Source organism: Geotrypetes seraphini, chromosome 5, assembly GCF_902459505.1.
Source record: "Geotrypetes seraphini chromosome 5, aGeoSer1.1, whole genome shotgun sequence".
Taxonomy (NCBI): domain Eukaryota; kingdom Metazoa; phylum Chordata; class Amphibia; order Gymnophiona; family Dermophiidae; genus Geotrypetes; species Geotrypetes seraphini.
Genome location: NC_047088.1, coordinates 68,019,306 through 68,036,165, shown reverse-complemented (window position 1 = coordinate 68,036,165; position 16,860 = coordinate 68,019,306). Strand labels below are relative to the sequence as shown.

Sequence of the window (16,860 nt, the reverse complement as noted above, 5' to 3'; positions counted from 1 at the left end):
ATGGTAACCCTAGCAAAGCCACAGCTGAGGAAAGGTATGAAGAGATTTGACTCCTCTGCTGTTGCTGCCACCTCATACTGTGGTCTATTGCCTGGCAAAGGAATTCCTAACCAGTAGGCTGAAGGGGGAGGAAGAAGCAGCAACAGTTCAGGAAAGACCTGCTATGGTAGTAGATGCTAATAAAATGGAAGTGTTGGGGTCAAGTTTTAGAAGTGTTGGGGTCCAGTTTGGGGGGGGGGGGGTCAAAAAACAGCTGGCAGGCTACATGCTCTTCTGCTTTGGGCAGTTTGTGATCCTTTGGTCACGAGGACTCAACTATTATCCTGTTTGCACTTGCCTAATGCTTGCCCTGCTAATAGAGGGACTGGGAACGGAAAGGAGAGATGAAAGAGGAGTTAATAAAGACATGGGGGGGGGGGAGAGCAGGGGGTTTAGATGAAGGAGAAAAGAAGAGAGAAAGAGGAATAAAAGGACTATAAGGAGGGGAGAAAGGAGCTTGAGGTTGAGAAATGTTGGAAAAAAAAGAGGGGATGCTGACTGGAAGAGGGTAAGTTAATGGAAAGAGAAGGAGAAAGGCTGTGAATGGGAAACCTGGGTAAGTTGCTGGAGGAAGTTGGCTGTGAGGGGAGAAGATAAACATTAGGAGAGAAGCTATGAAAGGACTCAATGGTGGGAAAAAAGGAGAGGAGCTGTGGAGAGGATAGGGGATGGGTGATTGTGAGAGGGCCTGAAAGGAGAGCTGAGGGAAAGAGTTTCTAAGACTGAATACAAGTTGTGAGGACAAGAGGGCTGAGAGGGGTCAGAAGGAAGAAGGGAGCATGGCAGGGAGAGAGAAGAAGAACAAGTAGAGGAAAAAGGCATAAAAAGTGAGGCAAGGAAAAGAGGAAGGCAGAGACAGAGATAGGAGGCAAAGGCAAGAGAGAGGTGAGAAAGTTATTAAACTGTGGACAGACAGACAGACAGACAGCATCAGCACAGAGAGAGAGAGAGAGACTCATGGAGGAAGAAAACAAAAATACTAAGGGCTCCTTTTACAAAGGTGCGTTAGGGCCTTAACGCATGGAATAGCGTGTGCTAAAATGCCCTGCGCACTAGCCTCTACCGCCTTCTCTTGAGCAGGCGATAGTTTTTCGGGTAGCAAACACTATAGCACGCACTAATCTGGTACGTGTGCTAAAAATGCTAGCGCACCTTTGTAAAAGGAGCCCTAAATATACGCGAGGAAGACAGAGAAGTACATTTTAACAGGAAAGAAAGAGGTAGAGAGGAAACTAAGGGAATGTCAAAAGCTAGCAGAATCAGGAAGGAAATAAAACTAGATACAAAGATTTATAAAATTGTTTATTTTATGTTTAGTGAAGATTTCAGTACAATGTGACCCAGAGTGGGAAGGCTGGTATATTCCATTCCGCCATGTGGTCACTAGGATACATAAGGTATAAGTGGTCTAGAAATTGTAGAAATTAAATAAATAATACTGGAAGGTCAGAAGTCTCAGATATTGTGGAGGCAGTAAAATTGCTTCCCCTCAGCAGCTCTGTGCCAGATCAGCAATACACTGAATAGTTACAGTCAGATATACTGAAAAGCTTTCTCCATTTGTGCACATGGAGAAAATAGTTTAGTACATATAATAGAAAGATTAAAGAGTTCAAAGTGAATTCATAGCTCAGAGGTCCTTCAACAAACTACTAATGAGAGGAAACATAATGTAGCATAACATGACATCTCTCCCCCCCTCAGTGCAAAAACGAGCTTCTCCAGAGCATTGTTATACAGCAATGAAGTTGACCAGGAAACTCTACTACTGTCACATAGCAAGTTTACAGTATAAGATGGTAAAAAATACGTATTTGGCTCAAGATGCAAATCCAGTCAGTGGTCAGCTTATTTCTTTAAATCTTGGACACAAAAAAAAGGAAAAACTTTGTAGAAGAAAAGGAAAAAAACCCCTCCCTGGATGTAAATAAAAATGTATTCAAAAGCACTTATCCATACTGCAGCAGCCATACAGATAAGTGTCCTATGTGCAAATTTTCAGTAGCACTGAGTGGAGCGAGGTCTCAATGAGGCCCTTTATTCACAAAAGGTTCCCCACTAGAGAGCTGCATGGGAGTGGGATTTGTGGGAATCCAATGGAATTCATAGGCATGGAAGAAATTACGATGAGATTCCTGTGAGGATGGAAGAAGTTGCCGTGGGATTCCCAATGAAATGTAGTCAAAATCTCTGGTGACTCCAGAATGAGGCTTGGGATAACCAGAGAGGCAGCTGGAACACCAGACATAAACTTGGAACACTCATTGGTTGAATACTGTTCAAAAAACCACTAGCTGTAGAGCAGGGGTAGAGCTGTAGAGGCTGTAGAGCAGGGGTCCCCAAAGTCCCTCCTTGAGGGCCAAATCCAGTCGGGTTTTCAGGATTTCCCCAATGAATATGCATGAGATCTATGTGCATGCACTGCTTTCAATGCATATTCATTGGGGAAATCCTGAAAACCCGACTGGATTCGGCCCTCAAGGAGAGACTTTGGGGACCCCTGCTGTAGAGGTTCGGAGGAAACAGGGCTGCAAGCAAGTAAATGATAGCATTCACTCCTGTGGGATGGAATTGATCTTAGCAGGTATGGGTAAGTATGGGTTAGCTTCCACTGGGGATGGGCAGGGATTGATGAAATTTATGTCCCCATGCAGTTCTCTATTCTCCATCCCTGGTTTCCCCAATGAGAAGAAGCTATAGGGGGTAAATATTTAAGGCAACTGTGGAAAATACATATACCATTCTTTTATTTTAAAACTCCGTTTGCTTAATGCAACTCTAAGTGGTTACTTTTAACTCTTAACCCCATATTCATCTGTTCAGTATCCATGCTGTTTTAATCATTCCCATAATAATCTTTACCTAGGTTTATCTTAATCTTGATGTAAAGCTGTACAGGTTGCACAACATGCAACTGTGTGTTTGATTGTAAGTTTTCAACAGAGCGATCATGTTTACATCTTTTCTGAAGGCTTTACATGGGTTACCTGTACAATTTAAGAGAGATATATACTGTATATTTTAAACTTTGATCAGTCATACTCCAGAATATTTGAAGAAAACCCTGAGGAGGTAATAATCAAAAAAACAAACAAACATCTAAAAAGTGTCCTAAGTGGCTACTTGGACGATCAAAAAGCCTGATCGTCCAAGTACTCATAACCAAAGCTGGTTTTTAGACATATCTAAAACCAACTTAGGCCTTTCCCCTGCCTCTAGATGCACAGAGAGAAAAGAGGTGTGTTTAGAGAAGGGGAAAGGGCGGGCAGTGGGCGGGAGGTGGGCCGACCTACACCTAGGCGTACAACACCTATAACCAAAACAGTTTAGTCGGCACTTAGACCTGTTTGACTTAGACGAAAGAAAACCAGGTCTAAGTGCTGAAAAAGGGGCCGCTGAGCTGATGGCCGCTGGCACCATCAGTTCAGCGGCCTGACAACCTAACCATCGCGGCAGGAGAGATGCCTCATCTCCCCTACCGCGATGCCATCACTCTTCTACCCGAACTGCCGCGACCCACGGCAGTTCGGGTAGAGGAGTGATGGCATTGCGGTAGGGGAGATGAGGTATCTCTCCTGCCGCGATGCATCACTCCCCCCCAACACAACATCGGGGCAAGAGGGAGCCCAAGCCCTCTTGCCCCGGCCAACCGCGGCACCCCCGACTCGTTCAGGCCAGGAGGGAGCCCAAGCCCTCCTGGCTCAGGCGACTCTTTACCCCCCCGACTCGTTCAGGCCAGGAGGGAGCCCAAGCTCTCCTGGCCCAGGCAGAATGAGGCCGGATTGGCCCAGCCGTACCAAAGCCCCACCTACTGGTGGGGCCTAAGGCACCTGGGCCAATCAGAATAGGCCCGGGAGCCTTAGGCCCCTCCTGTGGGCGGGGCCTTAGGCACATGGGCCCAACCCGGTTGGCTGGGGCAAGAAGGCTTGGGCTCCCTCTTGCCCCGATGTTGTCAGGGGGGGGGTGTTGATGGTTTGACATGGCAGGAGGGCTTGGGTACCCTCCTGCCTGGATGGTTGTGGGGGGGGATTCTGTAACCGGTGTTGTTTTTGACAGACATCGGTTACAGAATCCAGCTTTTAGGCGAAGGACTGGCTCCTCCTTCACCTAAAAGCTCTTCTGTTGGACGTTTGGGGCTTAGGCGTTTTTTTCTTTCATTATGGCTAAAAAGTGTAGACGTGCTGTGGGTGTACTTTTAGACGTAGTAGAGATTGGGCGTTTAGGCAGAGGAAGGCCATAATGAAAACATGGACGTTTGTTTTGGTTATGGACACTTTCCCTGCTTCTGGGTTGAACGTTTAGGGACTTAGGCCAAAAGGGGACTTAGACGCTTTTTTTGATTATGCCCCTCTGAGGCTTTATGAGCCAGCTCGCTCATTGAGATTGACAGGAACTCATTTTTTGGCGCAACCTTCTTTCATAAAGATTTAATATGTTGATACCTGTGACAGTGCACTATCCCTTGCTGGCCCGTACCTATGGAAAAACTTCCTGGGAATATTCTGATGCTATCATCCACTGCAGAATTTAAGAAAAGGTTGAAGACACATCTGTTTATTCAGGCTTTTATGGAATAATAGGCCCTGGATTGTTTTGTATGTTGTTGTCCAAACCAGAAATTTAAAAGGGGTAAAACACACCTGGTTATCTTTCTAGATTTATATTAGAAGTATGGATTGTATTATGTTATTATTATTATTTTTTTAAATAATTTTTAAATTTGTTTTATGTGTTCTATAATTATGTGTATTTTATTTTTCTCTGCCTAGTTATAAATGTAACTCCCTAACTCTTACTTGTCCTGTTTGTCTGTTTTGAAGAGATTGTAAGTTCTATCTCTTATGTCTAGTAGCAATATAAAAATGTTAAGTAGTAGTAGTAGTAGAAGGAATTGTACGATAGACACTTTCCAGAAACTTCTCATTCATCAGATGCCACCAGCCTATCCGGAAGCACAATAATTAGTAATCTCAAGATAGTGATTAAAAAACAACCTCTGAAAGTAGGAAATGGTGGAGAGTCAGACAATGGAAAACCCATTGGTGCATTCTGAAAGAAGGGAAAAGAAGTAACTTGCTATGTGCCAGCAGTGAGGTGGCCATACAAAAACTAAGGGTGAAACATACCTGCCTTGATAAACTGAGGAGGCGGCGGCTGAGTGGCGGTTCGATAGAATATCACCTTTTTGGGGTCCACAAGCAGCTGGTAGTAACCTGCTATCAGGCAGGCAAAACTGGTGGCTACTGGCCACTCCATCAGCAAAACCAGAGGCTAGAAAAAAATGATAAAAATATGGTTTATAATAGAAATTACACAGAACAAGGCCAATATTCATAAGGCTTGTCCAGCTGGCTGGACAAATGTGGAGGCTGAAAAATGTCCCTCCCCTATGCTTTACTGAATGGCTTACTTTTGTTTCGATAAACTGTTGGCTACACAAAATTTACCTGAATAAAATACGGCAGATATGGATGTGTTCCTGTGTGTGGGTTTACTGCTGCTAATCAGTGCTAGCCAGTAATTTGGTCAAGTTGAATAGCTATCCTAAAGCCATCTGGTTAAGTAGTCTGCTCACTGTATATCAGCTTCAAAGCTTCAAAACATTTTTCTCTAACAGTTAGTACAGATGTGCATTCATTCATACCATTAGATCTTCCCTTTGATGTTATGCTAGGTTGCAGGTAGTGATACATAATGTGACCATTTATTTTTTCCTCAAAATGGGACACAATCCCCCCCCCCCCCACCATTCAAAACGGGACATATGGTCACGTTAAATATAGTGCAAAATATAGACAGCAGATATAAATTCTCAAAACTGATGCATTTTGATCACTAAATTGAAAATAAAATCATTTTTCCTATCTTTGTTGTCTGGTGATTTTATGAGTCTCTTGTTGCACTTCCTTCTGACTGTGCATCCTTTCTTTCATTTCTTTCTTTCTTTCTCTCTCCCTGCCCCCTTTTCTTTCTTTTTGTCTTTCTTTCTCTTTCCCTGACCCCCCAGCCACTACCACCGATTTCTCCAAGCCATTGCCGCCGATGCAGCAACAGACCAGATGCATGCAACGACTGTACATGCCTTCCCTCCCCCCCCAACATCAATTCTGACGTCCAAGCAACCATTGGCTGGCCCAGAACTTCCTCTCCGACATCAGAATGGATGTCGGGGGTGGGTGGTTGGTGGTGGAGACTTATGCCGACACTGCACGCACCTGATCTGTTGCTGCGTTAGCGTTGTGGAAGCAGGGAGAAATCCCAGGCTCCGTGATCGACTCGCATTGTCTTCAGATCGCAATCAACGTTTTGGGCACAGCTTCGGGACACTCTTACTGAATACAGGACATTTCAGCAGAGAAGTCGCTTGTGCTGTTGAAGATTGGGGGTAGGAAAGGAGGGCGTGAGTGTGGCATGGGGAACGGAGAGGTGCCAGCGCCCCCCACCAAGACTGCACCCAGGGCGCTCCGGCTCCCACCCCTACTATACACCACTGCTACCATTCAGTCTTTCATGTCTGTGTTGGAACTCCTAGCTAGCACTTCATTGGGCGTTTTTCTTTCTTGGCCTATTGTTGTGGAATTTGCTTCCTGCTCAGCTTCAACTTGAGTCATCGTACATTAAATTCAAAGCTGCTCTTAAGACCCATTTGATTACCCAGGCTACTTGAGATGGGACATGGGCATATGGTTGCACACTTAGTTACACTCATCCACGCTCTAATCCCCACCCCCAAGTCCACCCTAGCCCTGCCCTCCACTGCCTGCTCTTGTCGGGTAGGGAGGAAGTCCACGCATGTGTGAATGCTATGTGATATCATCATATGACGGCCATGCATGCGCAGACTTACTCCCTGCCCGATACAGCTTTTCAGGACCCAGAAAAGTCGTACGGACCCCCAGACATATCCTCAAAAGGAGGACATATCCGGGGGTATCCATGGGCAGCTGGTGTATTATTGCTCTGTTTACCCTGCTCTATCTCATTTGTTTTATTCTTACTCCTAGATTATGGAGTTTCTTTCTGTTTTTCTATTTTAATTTTGCACACCACCTTGCTGTGTTAAATGAAAGGCGGTATATTAAATCCCAAATAACCATAAATAATCATAAACCGTGATAGTGTTCCTTTGAAAGCAGACAGGGCACATTGGCCTGTAAGGATATGAACTGAAATGCTAACTCGTTTCTCGATAGCTAGAAAAAAGAGCTCTCTGTTATTAACAACTTCAGAAAGTGTTATTAAAAACATTATGGGATGTATGCTACTAAATGTTAATTGAAATTAAATTTAGTATAACAAAATATGATCATTAAATAGATTAAAATAACTATGCTGCAAATGGCTAAGGAATTAATGTCTGTTAGTTTTCTGCTCGGTTTGATGCTGCTGGATGGAGAGCCTTAGTCTGACTCAGCTGCTGTCTGCTCTGTCTCCTGTTTTGTCACGGCATACCACGTGAGTCATAGATAAACCTGGCATTCAGAAGTGGACTGATGAATGCCTCGATAAAGTACTTGCTTTATTCAAACAGCAGAGTAGAAGGTAAAAAATGCTCCCAACCTGGAAGCTAGAGTCTATCTACACAGAAAATATGTACAGCACAAATATGTCATCTATAATTGAAAAATACCCTGGGGCTTTGACATCATGGAAAGTATGTCTGAATAAAGTGCTTCAATTAATTATGCTCAGGTCAATATTCAAATGCCACAGTCAGCATTTTATTTTTTTTACAATGCCAGCCCTGGCATTTAAATATATTGAACCTGATATTCAAAAAGCACTTAGAGGTTTGGCTCCATGCCAAATGTTTAAGAGATTTCTTTTAAATCCTGGAAGGCATTATATGCTGCATTATAGGTTGGATTCAGTAACTGGCAGTCAACCCTCCCACCCACCTACCCCCTTTTATGAAGCCGCATTAGTGTTTTTTATCGCCGACCACAGTGGTAAAAGCTCCGACGCTCATAGAATTCCTATGAACTTCGGAACCTTTATCATCGTGGCCGGTGATTAAAAAACGCTAACTCAGCTTCATAAAATGGGGGAGGGAGGGAATTTGGTGCCAGAAAAAAAACAGCGCTAATTGCTATTCTGTAAAGTATGCACATCCTTTATAGAATAACACCTAAGCGTAGAACTTTGGATGCAAGACTTACACCTGCTGAAACCTGATATAAATGCTGGTGCCCAAACTAGGCCACTGACCCAGTATTCTATAACTATGTGCATAAATTTTTTGAATGTCCCTGATATACCCATACTCCTCCCATGGCCATATCCCTTTTCAAGGTTACTCTATGGGAGCCAGGTGCACTGCCACACAGAGAAGCGTGAAGTCAGATGTGCATGCAAATATTAAGTGCCAAGTAATACCAATAATTGGTCATTAGCACCCAATTATTGATGTCATTGAACTCAATAAGCAATTAAGGCCTTTTACAAAACTGCGATAGCAGTTTCTAGCGCAGGGAGCTGCACTGAATGGCCCGCGCTGCTCCCGTTGCTCACTGAGTTCCTATGAGCATCGGGAGCAGCGCGGACCATTCAGCACGGCTCCCTGCGCTAGAAACTGCTAGCACAGTTTCGTAAAAGAGGGGGTTAGTTTTTTGTGCATGCACAGAAATATGAGCGTGCAAATCTAATCACCATATATAGAATCGGGGAGGGCATATGTATAACATTATATTTACAGTCTGCTATACAGTACACTGAGCACCATAAGGAGATTTCTATAAACTAGGTGCTCAGATTTACTTATGCATTATATGTATAAATGTTTAGAATATTTTATTTATTTATTTCATTTACTATCCCGTTTTCCACAATGAGCTCAAAACGGGTTACAGGTTAAACATACATAATATATGGTCAAGTCAGTTTACAAGTTAAACATACATACATAATATACAGTCCGAACTGTTACAATATGTTATGTGAATGTCCTAGTATGCCATATATAGAGGGTCAGCTTCCAGTATAACTTTTTTTTTTCCATAAGCATACGGTAGTAGGCAAGGGATTAGGTGAAGATGTATGTTTTTATTGCTTTTCTACAGTTCAGGAGCCCTTTGAGGGATCTGATCTGTGGGGGTAGCTGGGTCTGGTAGTTTGTTAGGAAATGGGAGTAGGAGCGCCATCTGGTGTTCTGTAGTTGAAGGGCACGGCCTGGGGGTGTCTGGATACATGTTTCTTCCTGGGAGCAGAGTGGTCTGTTTGGTACATATGGAGTAAGTTTGGTTGACATGTAGTCTGGCACCATGTTGTGCGGGAATTGGACACTAGCATCAAGCCCTTAAAGACACAGTGTTTGGCTATGGGTAGCCAGTTGGCTGATGAAAGAGCCTGGGATACAGGGTCGTGATTAGAAGTCTGATTGCTGCGTTTTGAACACGTTGGAGATGGTGCATATTATTTGCTGTGAGACCGCTGAATCTTACATGCATAAATGCTAGTATGGTGTGCCTCAGTGCTATCTGAAAATCCCTGTGTACACAAAGGCAGAGCATGAATGGGACATAATGGGCGGTATATTAAATCCCATTCACTTAAGCACATAACTCACAGCATGTGACACTTACTGGATCGGTAGCATGGAATGTTGCTATTCCTCGGGTTGTGGCCAGGTACTAGGGACCTAGATTGGTGGCCACTGTGAGAATGGGCTACTGCGCTTGATGGACCATTGGTCTGACCCAGTAAGGCTTTTCTTATGTTCTTAGGTGCACACATCAGCTATATGGCTAACATAAGCATTTCAGTTGCGTTGAAATTTGGTTACATCAGTATACTATAATTTATAGATTTCCAGTTGTTTGGCATCTAACTTTTAGCAATCTGTATACAATTTAGTCCTATGACATGAACCAGTAGAGGACCAGTAATCTGTACACAGCACAGAGGAAGTTGAAAAGTGCAGATTCTATAATCAAAGAGGATCAAATTGTTTATTTAGCAAAGGAAGATCTCACATAAAAGAAGCTAAATGAGGCCAGGTTTTGCTCACCTATGAGTTGCATCAGGTTAGCAAGGAGATCAAAATAAGCACATAAAAATCTGTAGAAATGATCAAAGCTACGTCATATTGTGGAGAAATAAATGCATAGACCTTAAAATGACTCCTGCTACACAGTCAGATTTAGATCCCATCTAGATTTCTCAGTATTTTAATGTTTGCTCTAGATGGATCGCTGGACATTTTCTCCATTCACTTCCTTTTCCTTCTTTTCTCTGCCCTACAGAGAAGAGAAAGAGGAAGTTTATGGAGAAAATATCCAATGATCTAATTTTTACATCCAGTTCCTTTGGGTTGAAATCTAGTTCATGCATACTCATTGTGCATATCCTGAAAAATGGACTGGCTAGGTATGTCCTGAGGAATGGACTGAGGAATACTGCCTCATTGTTGAAAGATTGTCCCTTAGTGCCCATCCCAACATATTACAGTCTGCTCTCATTATTCGCACGTTCCCATTTTCCCATTATGTGATTTCATGTATTCACAATTGCTTCAATTGTGACCAATATTCCCCATTTGTGCCACTGTGTTCACAGCTTTTTAAAAAACAGCTTTTTGCGTTCACTTTCACCTTGCGGTCAAGCATTTGCTTCCAGATATGGTCTCCGAGCATCTGGAGAGTGAATTAAAAGCATCTACAAGTACTCCAAGTACTGTCCCATGCAGGAACCTAATCCTATTCCTATTTTCCCAATAGGACCATTGTTCAATTTCTGCAATATTGAGGCACAACATGTACTTTTGGAACCTAACCTCTATTTTCCCATCGCATTTCGTTATTTGTGATTTCACCGTTCGCAAACATTTTCGGGAACCATAATACTGTGAATAATGAGAATGGACTGGACACCACATAAGGTTTTAAGATCTAAATGTTATATATATCTAGCCACAGGAAACAAGAACAAGTCCCACTCTGTTAATGACAATTTACAGACTTATTGACCTTTGAAAATGACCATGAAAAGTCTTGAACTAATCCTATTGAAACGGATAGGCTGCTTCAGTGAAATGGAATAGGATGAAACTTCAGAATTTATACCTACTTTGGCATCCAAGATGCTGGTCTCTACCCGAGCCACTCCTTGGTTCTCCCTGAACAGCTGAATTTTGTTGACTTGGCTGAACTCTGCCAGCACTGTTGTAAGGTTGTTTTTCAGATCAATCACATGGCTGATACCATGCCGAGGACCTACCAACAGAGTGGTGGCTGGCTGCTTCTCATCCTAGGAAAGAAATAACTCAAGAAAGTGAAAACCCCCCAGAATATGGCAAACAATCTCAGCTGGACAAATCTCACCTGATCCTGACTGTATGTGCTGTCTTCTATTTATTATCTCAGATTCAGAATGGTAAGGAATCTGACTACATAGCAGAAGAGAAGCAATTGATATTTGGGTCAGATTCCTACATATTGGGAGCCATGTGCTGATCAATTTTTGCTCTTTAATGCAGTGAACTAATGGCATGCAAATTTCCATCATGGCAAAAAGTATGTTGTCAGATAAAAAAAACAGCACACAATGTGGGGTACTAGTGTGTAGCTGTTGCTGCTGAAAAGCAAAACTATGTCTCCCTTTCTGTCAATGTGTAAGCAGTACACACACTCTGACAGGAAGGGAAAATTAAAAAAAAAAATAATTTACTACCTCCCTCTGTCAAATGGTTCCCAACCCTGTACTGGAAGACCACCAGCCAGGCAGGTTTTCAGGTTAGCTCTAATAAATATGCACGGAGCAGATTTGCATGCCTTTTACCTCCATTATATGCAAATCTCTCTCATACATATTCATTAGGGTTATCCCCAAAATCCGACTGGCTGGTGGTCCTCCAGGACAGGGTTGGGAAACAGTGGTCTAGAGGATCCCCCAATCCGCACCCCTGATCCCAGAAAAGACTTTGATGATGGCCAAATCCTTCAACCCCAGAGATGTCCCTTTTTCTTCCTCAACACTGTCAGAAAAATTCCCTGGTAGTCTAGTGCAGTGGTTCCCAACCCTGTCCTGGAGAACCACCAGGCCAATCGGGTTTTCAGGATAGCCCTAATGGATATGCATGGAGCAGATTTGCATGCTTGTCACTTCCATTATATGCAAAACTCTCTCATGCATATTCATTAGGGCTAGCCTGAAAACCCGATTGGCCTGGTGGTCCTCCAGGACGGGGTTGGGAACCACTGCACTAGACTACTGAGATTTATTTTGGGGTATCAGGAAAGATTGGATGGTTGGAGTTTGGGTAGTCCACTAAACTATTAAGTATTTAATTTGGGGAGTTTCAAGGGGATAGGGTGTGGAGCATCCACTAGACTACCAGGGATTTTTTGGCAAGGAGTGGAAGCTGCTAACTATTCTGCCATTGGTGCAGAAAACAAACTAACCCTTCTATGCCTCCTCAAGCCTGGCATTCAGGTTTCCACATTGTGCTTATGTTAAAATCTTCTACAGCAGTTCTTTCCATCTTGGTACAATAGCCAATAGATTCCATTTAAATATGCACTGGTGTCTGATGCAAGATTTTGCTTCTGAACAAAACCCTTTTTAGTACCACACTAACCACACACTTCTGTCTGTGCTAGCTTTCTACGTTATTCCCTGGATCAGTAGCCACTACTAGCAGTCACATCCTGCTAAGTTTGGAAGAACCTGACATTTCGTTTTGGGTATCCATAAAAACAAATTATACAAGGTTTTCACTGTTTTGTGTCTATGGCAAAATATTTTGAAAACAGCCTGGCTCTACAGCTAAACAGGTGCACTGGAAGAAGCCCTTAATGGACCAGTCTTAAGTAATCTCTTTATACAGTAAGTCCCTACTATACTTGATCCATGCAAGACAGAAAAAATTGGGCATCCACTGAAGGCCAACATGATGATTTAACCTCCTTCCTTTCCACTGTGTTAGTTGTATCCTGGATACCAGTGCACCTGGTAGAAAGTGACATGGATGGCAGCCAAGAAAGGAAGACTAAAGAGAGATGAGCTGCAGAACAGAGTTCATATGAACTAAACACTAAAGTGATATTAGTGATAGATTTCTGCTGACATATTTCCTAACTGAACTCTGAAATGCTAGCACATAGGGCTTATTTTACTAAGCTGCGATAGCGGTTTTAGCACGCACTAAATTACCACGTGCGCTAGATGCTAATGCCAGCATTGAACTGGCGTTAATTCTAGCTGCGTAGCGCAGGTTTAGCATGAGCTTGGACAAGTAGATTATTTCCTTTATTAGCTTTTGAGAGTCACCAATAGGTCTAAGTTTGCAGAGTAACAAAGTAAGATGATTCTTCCAGCAAACTGTGGCTACACTGAGATCCAAACCTTTTGGTGCACTCTCAAAAGCATGAGCATCCTTGCGCTACGTAACATAAACAATTACCATTCCAACTGTGTTAAAGAGGACTCCTGCGAAGGTTGGAACCTCATACAATGTCCGCAGATACTGGAGTTTTGCTTGTATTGCTGAAACCTATAAAAACATACCCCATCATAAAGAACACAAGATGTCATAGTAACACAGTAACATACATAGTAACATAGGATTAAATAATCAGAAAGAAAAAGGCAGTTTCTACCATAGAAAAACAAAATATTTTTTTTAGAAAGTATTGAATTGCTTTCTTAATTCCATAGTCCATCCATTCCGAACCACAGGTTTTATAAAGAGAAACCTTGACTGTTATTTCATAGCATATGTTGAGAAACTATTGCTTGGTTAAATCATATGGAGAAACCATATGATTGGTTAAATTTACTTTAAAATAATACAATTATTCTGAGTTTTAAGAACACACACCAGGAGAAAGAAAACACCTTTTATGTATGAAAACATGATGCTTCCTAGTTACCCTAGTGCCACTTGGCTGCTGGTTCTGATGGGCCTTCAGCTGCTGTGAGAGAGATTTCCTAAGCGTTTTCTCTTTCACGATCTGCATAAGTGAAGGTGGCAAAAATGGTTCCAGGCCCCATTCCTTCCTGTAACCAGAGAACAAATAGAACATAAGTATATATAGTATGCTGAAGATTAACTAACATTTCAAAGTTCCTAATTGAAGATTTACCAAAAACAGGTTGATACCTGAAACACAGATTTTGTCTTACCATTAATTGCCATTTCATCAACTCTCTGACAGTCTACAGCAGGGGTAGGGAACTCCGGTCCTTGAGATCCGTATTCCAGTCGGGTTTTCAGGATTTCCCCAATGAATATGCATTGAAAGCAGTGCATGCAAATAGATCTCATGCATATTCATTGGGGAAATCTGGAAAACCCGACTGGAATACGGCTCTCGAGGACAGGAGTTCCCTACCCCTGAACTAGACCTATGCAGTGTTGTACACAATACAGGGGAAATTCTATAAATGATGCCTTAACTTAGGCACTGGTAGGCAGCCTACTGGTGCCTAAGTTAAAAGGGAAATGCTGTTTCAAACACTACTTAAATAAAATTTCAAGGTGCCTACTGGTGAATAAACAAATGGCACCTCCAGAGGCACCTAGCAGTGCCTAATGCCACTGTAGTCATGGCTTATGCTGGAAATGGCGTTAGGTACTGATAGGTTCCTCCAGAGGTGCAATTCACATCAAAGGTAGGTGCTGGAAATGTAGGCCTTGAAAACCCTGTCCTACATTTCCGGGGCCTACCTTTGCCATAGGTGCGATTCTCTAAATGGCATGTCACGTAATTGACACACGATCAAGCGGCCGCCGGCAACAGCACCATTTAGAGAATCTGGGCCTATATGGAGGTATTTGCTCTGTCCCTGGTGTGCTCACAACCTAAGGTTTGTTTTTTTTTTGGTTTTGTTTTGTTGTACTTGGGCAATGGTGTACTAGGGTAACGTTTCTGGAATCTGGTGGATTACAGGACCAGCGGTAACATGGATTCACTAGAGGTAGGCCTTATTAGATAAATCTGATCAATTTCTTTGAATGGGTGACCAGCGAATTGGATAGAGGGAGTGTGCTAAATGTGGTGTATTTAGATTTTAGCAAAGCCTTTGACAGCGTTCCACATGGACATCTAATAAATAAAATGAGTGCCCTTGGGATGGGTCCCAAAGTGACAGGCTGGGTCAGGAACTAGTTGAGTGGAAGATGACAGAGGATAGTGGTCAACGGAGATCACTCTGAGGAAAGGGATGTTAACAGTTGTGTGCTTCAAGGTTCTGTTCTTGGGCCAGTTCTTTTTAACATTTTTATAAGTGATATTGCTGAAGGGCTTTCAGATAAGATTTGCCTCTTTGCGGATGATACCAAAATCTATAATAGAGTAGACACTCAGGATGGTGTAAATAACATGAAGAAAGACCTAGTGAAGCTTGAAGAATGGCCTGAAATTTGCCAGCAACAATTTAATGCTAAGAAATGGAAGGTCATGTATTTAGGCTGCAAAAACCTGAAGGAACAGTACAGTTTATGGGGTGAAGAACTTATGTGCATGACAGAAGAGTGGGACTTGGGTGGGATTGTATGTGATGATCTTAAGGTGGTCAAACAGGTTGCAAAGGTGATGGCAAAAGCTAGAAGAATGCTAGAGTGCATAGAGAGAGTTATGGCCAGTAGGAAAAGGAGGTATTGATGCCCCTGTATAAGACTCTAGTGAGACCTCATTTAGAATATTGTATATAATTCTGGAGACTGCACTTTCAAAAAGATATAAAAAGGATGGAGTCGGTCCAGATGAAGGCTCCTAAAATGGTGCATCGTCTTTTTCATAAGGCATATGGGGATAGACTTAAAAGATCGCAATATGTATACTTTGGAGGAAAGGCGGGAGATCTGATAGAGACATTTAAATACCTACATGGTGTAAATGTGCATGAGTCGAGTCTTTAATTTGAAAGGAAGCTTTGGAATGAGAGGGCATAGGATGAAGTTAACATAACATAACAAACAATTTCCATACCATATAACCTTGTAAGTTCTATGCGGTGAACAAAGTTAGAAGACCATATAATCATTAAGAATAATCATTATTTAGGGAACAAATATGTCTTCAATTGTTTTCGAAAATGGTGGTAGGATTCCGAACTCAGTAATAGAGACTTCAAGTCCTTGTCCCAGAGGTGATAGGCTCAGGAGTAATCTAAGGAAATACTTTTTTACAGAAAGGTTGGTAGATGCATGGAACACTCTCCCAGAAGAGGTGGTGGAGACAGACTGTGTCTGAATTCAAGAAGGCATGGGATAGGCACACAGGATATCTTAGAGAGAAGAAGAGATAATGGTTACTGTGGATGAGCAGACTGGATGGTCCATTTGCCCTTTATCTACCATAATGTTTCTATGTTTCAATGGAGAGTTAAGTGACTTACCCAGGATTACAAGCAGCTGCAATAGGAAATGAACCCGGTTCCCCAGACCACTGTACTAACCAGTAACTACTCTAACCTCCTGTTGACCTGCAAATAGCTGATATGTAATGTAAGGCTAGTCAAGATTTCCTGCCCAGTTAAGAGCATTTCACTAGCAAAAAAAAGTCAAAGAAAATATTTGATCACAGAGCTGCAGCTAAAATGATCACTAATTGCTTTTGGAATCTGGGGGAGATGGTACAGACTATTTGAGTGAACTGAACAGAAATTGATAGTAAGATAAAATTCCTATTTCATTTCACTGTCTCATAGCCTGCACCACGGACTCTACTCTGACTACTGGATTCCACCATGCGGTATAACACAAGGATCATCACAACTTCACTGTTACTATACTTCTTTATGCCCACTCTAAATTCATTTATACTAAGCCCTGGGGAATGGCTATTATCATATGCCAATGATGTTTTTCTTTTAATTCCT

At 42.4% G+C, this 16,860-nt stretch overlaps 1 protein-coding gene across 4 annotated transcripts in view; it reads right to left on the bottom strand.

Annotated features, from left to right (window-relative positions):
* FRMPD3 (FERM and PDZ domain containing 3) overlaps positions 1-16,860 on the bottom strand; it is a 496,827-nt gene that overhangs the window by 15,196 nt on the left and 464,771 nt on the right. For all 4 annotated transcript variants that reach the window (XM_033945378.1, XM_033945380.1, XM_033945379.1 and 1 more), the window contains 4 exons: positions 13,908-14,034; positions 13,439-13,528; positions 11,104-11,283; positions 5,166-5,310 (listed from right to left, as the gene is read on the bottom strand). In XM_033945378.1, the coding sequence (XP_033801269.1) occupies positions 5,166-5,310; positions 11,104-11,283; positions 13,439-13,528; positions 13,908-14,034 (542 nt within the window). The remainder of the gene's footprint in view (positions 1-5,165; positions 5,311-11,103; positions 11,284-13,438; positions 13,529-13,907; positions 14,035-16,860) is intronic.